The sequence below is a fragment of the Lactuca serriola genome, chromosome 4 (assembly GCF_051521515.1).
Source record: "Lactuca serriola cultivar US96UC23 chromosome 4, Lser_US96UC23_V15, whole genome shotgun sequence".
Taxonomy (NCBI): Eukaryota; Viridiplantae; Streptophyta; class Magnoliopsida; order Asterales; family Asteraceae; genus Lactuca; species Lactuca serriola.
Genome location: NC_136411.1, coordinates 73,843,456 through 73,850,640, shown reverse-complemented (window position 1 = coordinate 73,850,640; position 7,185 = coordinate 73,843,456). Strand labels below are relative to the sequence as shown.

General features: G+C 33.2%; 1 protein-coding gene across 1 annotated transcript; it reads right to left on the bottom strand.

Annotated features, from left to right (window-relative positions):
• Positions 1-4,225: 4,225 nt before the first annotated feature.
• LOC145101899 (GDSL esterase/lipase At1g29670-like) lies at positions 4,226-6,109 on the bottom strand. The gene is made up of 5 exons (XM_079039204.1): positions 5,743-6,109; positions 5,390-5,514; positions 5,023-5,268; positions 4,667-4,922; positions 4,226-4,575 (listed from the first exon to the last, which is right to left on the bottom strand). The coding sequence occupies exons 1-5, from the start codon at positions 5,996-5,998 to the stop codon at positions 4,352-4,354; spliced, it is 1,107 nt and encodes a 368-aa protein (XP_078895330.1). The 5' UTR covers positions 5,999-6,109; the 3' UTR covers positions 4,226-4,351.
• Between the last annotated feature and the right edge of the window lie 1,076 nt (positions 6,110-7,185).

Genomic DNA, 7,185 nt, shown 5'->3' with positions numbered 1-7,185 from the left:
GGCTACGTCGGCTAATTTTGAATTTATTTGTATTATTATTATTTTTAACAGACCGGGAAAGGAAAATCAATTAAAAATTTATAACTTCTTCATCCGACGTACGTTTACGTTTTCCTTTTTACTGTTGTACAACTATTGACGAGACCTTCGATTCTCTTTTAGGTTGCGTTGGCTAAAAATCACTTGATCTTTATTTCGAGTTTTTAGTTGTATACTGCTATACTAAAACTTAGAAAAATCATAACTTCCTCATACGAAGTCAGATTTTGACGTTCTTTTTATGAAAATTCTAGGTTTAACGAATACTACGACTTTCACTTAGATCAGTAAAGCTAAAAAGTAGTTTATCGAAAACTCACTTTTTTGCTAAATAGTTTTTGCTGGTTTTGTCTCAGATCTTCGCTTGGTCATAACTTCTTCATTATAACTCGGATTTCGATGAGGTTTTCACCTAAATGTTTCTAACGAGATAATCTACAACTTTCAATAACATTATTTTTATTTATTTCCAATTTTATATTTTCGTTAATTTCAATATGTGACTTTTGATTGGAATCTCATAAGACCTCCACTACATTTCGAGTGATTATAAACATAGTTTTACTTCAAATCTCGTAAAACTATCTTGTTAGAACTCAATACTCAAAATCATATATAATTTGATAATATTCATCTTAAAACAAAACACGATAACTGAATGTGTATGTTACACCACACCTTTGGAAAAAACAAAAAAAACAACTTTGTTTTGGAAGCTAGTAAGAGCTTATAGAACAACTGGGTTTGAATTCTATTGGGGGATACTTCGTAATATAAGAGAGGATGTAGCGGCATATCTCAGTCAAATTCCACGTGAGAAATGGACCAGAGCGTATTGTCCTAACATGAGGTATGATTATATGACCTTAAATAGTGTGGAGTCCATGAATGATGTACCGAATAAAGCAACGAAGTTGCCTATATTACCATTTCTTGAGCTCTTTCGCACACTTATGCAGAAATGGTTTTACGAACGGTGGATGGCTGCAGGTATGATTATGTTAAATTTTAAATTATATGATAAATATCATATATAATAATATATGTTTTTTTAACAGAAACAAAGTACAACAATACTTACGAAGTGGGCTGAATATGGTTAAAAAAATAAAGAGGGGATTCAAGGATGGTCGGTATCCGGTATTGACAATACAACATATCAAGTGCATGAATTAAAAAGTGGCGGCATAGTGAATTTGAGGGAAAAGACTTGTTCTTGAAAATATTGGCAACTAACTGGTTTGCCATTTGGTCTTGTGATAATGGTTTTAACACACTTGAAAAATGATCAATGTCGGCATATGGCTATAGATGCTTATAAAATTTAAGCATATTGAAGAACGTACAAGTAGACCATATACCTTCTTTCATAACATAGTGATTGGGAGGTTCCGGACGGCCTTTTGGTTGTTAACCCTCCTGTGATCGAAATACGTCAAGCCGGTAAACCAAAAAACACCAATCGTATTCCTTCTCAAGGTGAGGAACCAAAAATAAGAAGGTGTAGTAGATGCCACAACATAACTCATAATGCAAAGACGGGTAAGGAAATCGTTCCAAAGAACCAAAGTAAAAGTAAAAAACATATAGGGCATCAGGAAGTGGGACAAAAGTGATAGAATAGGAACCGACGCAAGCGACCAAAAACCAATGGCATCATGAGCCAGAAAACCAATGGACGTAACATACCGAACAACAATGTCAGTAGCAGCCAGACAATCAATGGACACAATAGACCGGACATCAATGGCGACAGGAACCAGACAACCAATGGACACAATAGACCGAACATCAATGGCAGCAACAGCCAGACAACGAATGGACACAACAGACCGAACATTAATGGCATCAGGAGCCACAGAACCAATGGATGAAAGGGACCGAATACCAATGGCAAGAAGAGCCACAGAACCAGTGGCAAGGTTACACCGAGTACCAATGGCAGCAAGAGCCAGATAACCAATGGATGTAAGCGACAGTAAACCTAGGGACACAAGCAACAGAAAACCCAAGGCTGGAATACGAAAACAGATCAAAGTTTTTGTGGTTCGATATGAATGAATGAAGTTTATTTCAAAGTATGTTTATTATGAAGGTTGTATGTGTATGTTTTCTAAAATATGTTTTGTAACCTACTTAAAGTATGTTTATTATTCAGAATACCGATGTGTGTATTTTTATAAAAAAACATGGAATATCTGTATAAATTTTATTAAACACACAATTTTTTTAAACTAGTAATTAAATAAGAAAAAGGACTGACAAACAGCGCTGCAGATTACCAAACAACTCAGTGGATTTCGTAATAGTTATGAGGATTCCCAAATAGTTCTGAAGAATAAGTAATATAAAATAACTTTACCATGTGAATCCTTTCATCGATTCTATTCTATTTTTTCTTCAAATCATTTATTTGAAAAAGTAACCCTTATATTTTCCCTCATAATGGCTTCCATACCATGGAGCGCTGAGGATAACCTCCGTGTAACTCGTGCATATATTAATATCCACGAGACCACCAGGGTGAATGATCCAAGTTATTGAACCCGTTTAACTTATGCATTCAATGTTGACCCTCAAACTGCCCCAGAAAACTACTGCAACACCATTGACATCACATCAAAATTGTATGAATTGAAAACAGAAGTCTTGGTTTTCAACAATCTTTATACCAGAATTGATGATGCATGTTCGAATAAAGATGAGGAAGTCATCCTGGATGCGGCGAAAGCGGAATACATATCCATTAGTGAAGAGTTAGAATTCGAGTTTGAAGGCCCTTGGAATCTCTTAAAAGATCTCCCGTATTTTTTTAATTTGTATTGCGTTTGTAGAAGAATATTTTAATGTAGTTTGTTTTTATTAGGTTATATCTATGCAACGACTTGTAATACGTTATTTATATGTATTTGGTTAGTATTAGGTTATTTACAAAATCAGTTGAGTTAACTTCTCCTTTATTCCATAAAACATAAAATACAAAAAAATACAAATACATGGAAAACGTACATCAATAGCAAACATATTACATAAAACATTTCACATAAAAAAACCCTTCTACATGAAATACTGGTGGTTCTTAACCAGATTCCAAGCGTCCACATACTCGAAGTCTTTTCACTCGTGCTCGAAAATGTAATGATCTAAAGTCATTTCTGCAAGAGCTTACTCGTTTGACTAATAATAATTACTATTATTTTTAAGATGATGATACCATCGATTAAACCATGTGATTTCATTCTGTAACTCCATCCACTTACTAAGAATATCTACTTGTACCCGATATTCTCCTTGTCCAAATGAGAGGTTGAACATACTTGTTATGCGGTTCCATTAATCACCTCCAAGGTAATCAGGGGTAACCATTGTTGTTACACCTTCAAAAATGTTCAACCATCATATTATAACCATCGCCTATCTTATCGTCCATTGACGTGGAGTATTGGACGAGGATGTTGCATTCGTACAAGTTGGTGTATTTGAGGCTATTTCTATATTTTTTTAATACCGGGGTGAGTTGATACAATATTTAACCAGTATGACAATTTATATACTGATCCATATAGGTGTATACTAATCCGCAGAATTGTACACTGATCCGCTGATAATAGTTCTGTGGATTCTCTATGGACTCCTATTAAACATAAGTTCATTATTTTTATCATTTTTTTTGTCAAATTTTTTACATAATAATCATATAATACATTATGTGATTAAAAAAATTAATATTAATAAACAAAAACAAAAATAAAAAAAAAACGAAAAAAAAAAATTTAAAAACCCAAGATCCACAGAGATGTTCCATTTCCTCAGAGGGCTTACTCAATTCGGAAAGTATGCTCTGTGGATCCTATGGTCATTTACCGAAATCAGTTTTTTCATGGTTATTATCTTCAAATGATAACTGGAAATATTCACTTAATTAGAACTAACTTTGCCATTCTCAGTTGCCCCAAGAGGCATCCTTTCGTGTTTATATAACTGGTTTAGAGTAAGGCCCCTAACTTTTGCACGTTTGTGGCAATACAAATGTACATTATTGGTATTCATTTATTAAAACAAATTTGGCCGGTTAGAAAATAGCTTACCTTGCCCTTACTATAGGGTCCGACCTTGTAGGTTTAGAGGGTTTTAAGTCAAACAATTTAATTTGGGTGGGTTACATGCAAGTCTTTTGACCAGGTAGTTCTCTAATACAAACTTACTGATTTCATTTATCGAAACAATGGCAATACAAAAGGATTTATTAAACACAATTATGAGTTTAATACAATACAATGTAGTAGTATACATGTAGCAAAACGTATTACGTTTACAGCTGAGCCAATCGGTTGATATCCATTGGATACGCATCTGATGCTGACTGAGCATTGTAAGATCTCCTCCCAACAATCACATTCGCAGCTTCAGTAGGGTGAAAAGCATCCCAAAACAGATGCGCATCTCTATCTTGACAAGGTGTTTGACCAGGAAGACAAGTAATTTGGCCATTGTTCTTTCCCACTCCACAGCACCCAGCATTTGTCACGGTGAAACCTACACAATTAAATCAAACACATTAATCCAAGTTTCTTTACAAACCAGCCGCTAGATTTGTAAGAGTAAAAAAAAAGTGTAGTATATGTACCATAAGACTGAGGGCTACTGATCAAGCTTTGGAAAATTCCATAATTGTTGATATAGATGAATTTAGCATCTGTTAGTTCTCTGTTAAACGTATCCACAAGAGATCTGAGTTGGTTGTTGAAGATCTGGTTTGCGGAGTTGATTTTGGCCACACATGTAGTCCCATCTGGACTATTTTGAGCCAATGCATTTGGACTACACCCAATCTGTCCGATCCCGTTCAACACAAGTTTCCTTGCTCCGTAGTTATACAATTCCTGAAAGTTGTCCCAAAAATCATATTTTTGTTATTAATTAGTCATGCATACATGTTTGTTTAAGCTCATTCGTAAGTTGGGTAACATGTGTATTACTTACTCTTACTAACTGGGAATATTGTTGAATGAGTACGGAGGCATACTGTTCGGGTGTAAACTGTCGGCTGGTTTGGTAGTAATTAGGCATGAAATAGTTATTAAGGTAATCATTGCTTCCTAATCCAACTGAATATATGCATTGTCTAAGATAATTTGCTGCTGAATCTTCGTCTCCAAGTATATCCACCACTTGTGACACTGTATTTTTGTAATTATTTACCTGCCCACCAAAGCTAATTCGAGCACCCTGTAATATAAAACATAAAAGAAAAAGATGTGAATTCTTCATCTTTTAGTAGTATTTAATTATGGTGATGAAAACAAAGTTGATATAAGAATATGATTGTAAAATGTTGGAAAATGCGTACCAATTGTTGGCCAGTTTCGTCTCTGATTCCAGCTGCTGCCGATGCATAATTCACACCCCCAAGTATGGCCTCGCCCCTAACATTTGCATATGGTGGAATATAATCATCGAAACCCAGAAGCTCAGCTGCGGATCAAGTAATTTTCAGAGTATATAGTAGTGTTAATATTTGAGGAAAGTAACTGAGATTCTATTAACATGACATAATTATTGTCATAATAACTATAAGAACATATCTAATATAAAATATTGAAAACATAAACTATACTTGTAAATTTAATACAATTATAATAAATTTTTACGTTTTAGAAGTAAAGGAACATTTATAGCAAAGAAAACGAATATGAAACTTACCAACTGTATCAACTACTGTTCTTCCATTGGAAAACCTTCCCGTGGGGCCACTTGGGAAATCAATGCCATAAGGCAAGTAATTGGCTCTAGCCAACGATGCGATTCCGTTATTATTCCCATTATCCACCAAAGAATCACCAAAGATAAAGTAACATGGAACTTGAGGATCACCATTAACCCCAAAAGACACCATTTTCAATGCAAAAATGATTGCAATTACATGCATAACCAACCATTTCTTTTGCTCGCTTGTCATCTCTATAAATGCAGCAAAAGTTACTTCAAACACAAGAGATGTTATAAAGAGCAAAGTGTCCTTGGAAAAGGTGATCAAGTGTGTGATGCAATTTAATGTTTAGATTGTTGACTATATATATACACGAAGTGTGTGGATGTATGTGTTTGTTTTAACAATGGAAAAATGAATGGGATGGACGACGACTATTGTCTTTATGAAGTTATACAGTTGAGTAGTTAGATGGATGCATTAATTTCACGCGGAGATAATGTGGGATTCAATAATGAGCACAATTTCTTCTGCACAGAGGTTTATTTACTTTTCTTTTTTTCCTTGGTGCAGTATTTACTCATACACTGCCGATTCATCCACAAGCAAATGATTAGTATGGTAAAAAAATGATCCAATACATTATTATCAAGAAACTTGATTTTATTCCTTTATTAATTGTAAATCTAATGCTAGTATCATTCCCGTCATGGTATATGAATTGAATACGCATTGCGTATTCCGGCAGGTTGTGAAAAAATAAAATTTTGTGTTAAAAGCGATTGACAAAATGTACATTGTTGAAATTAACTAAGAGCATCTTTTTTTCTATTGTTTCATCACTTTTTTTTTTTCATTTAATACCATTAGAATGGAATTTTTTTTATATATTTATATTGACCGCTTAATATATAAAAGATTTAAACCTTTAATCTTTTTTACTACATATTTTATTTTTAGCCTCTTAATTATATTCTAGTTTTAATTATTTTTCATTTATTTAACTAAATTATTTCTATGATAGTTTTTCATTTATTACATGTTTATATACTAATTTCTAACGATAACCTTAATTTAAAATATTTTATATTAAACTATAAGATGTTTAAAAACTACTATTAAAATGAGGATGTTTTATAAACATTTTAGATATATGATGATCAATAAATTAAATTTAGAGAGAGAGAGAGAGAGAGAGAGAGAGAGAGAGAGAGAGCTTAAGCATTTGGAAGACTTATTTAAATAAAGGTCAAAAGAATTAATTAATGATGTGGAAAAAATATTAAGTGATAAAGTAGGTTAACCATTAGAGATAATCTAAGGCATTGTAATATGAAATTTTCCATTGTTTATTTGCTTCAAATTCTTTTAGATTATTTTGTAATAAACGAGAGGTTATAATACATGGACATACCAAGCACTTTTAAATTTACAAT

Excerpts from the sequence above, each read along its gene's own strand:
- LOC145101899 (XM_079039204.1), bottom strand. The coding sequence starts at position 5,998 with ATGACAAGCGAGCAAAAGAAATGGTTGGTTATGCATGTAATTGCAATC. Across the intron at positions 5,269-5,389 it reads ACGAAACTGGCCAACAATTG|GGTGCTCGAATTAGCTTTGG; the intron begins GTACGCATTTTC and ends TTTATATTACAG. Across the intron at positions 4,576-4,666 it reads CAGTAGCCCTCAGTCTTATG|GTTTCACCGTGACAAATGCT; the intron begins GTACATATACTA and ends TTAATTGTGTAG.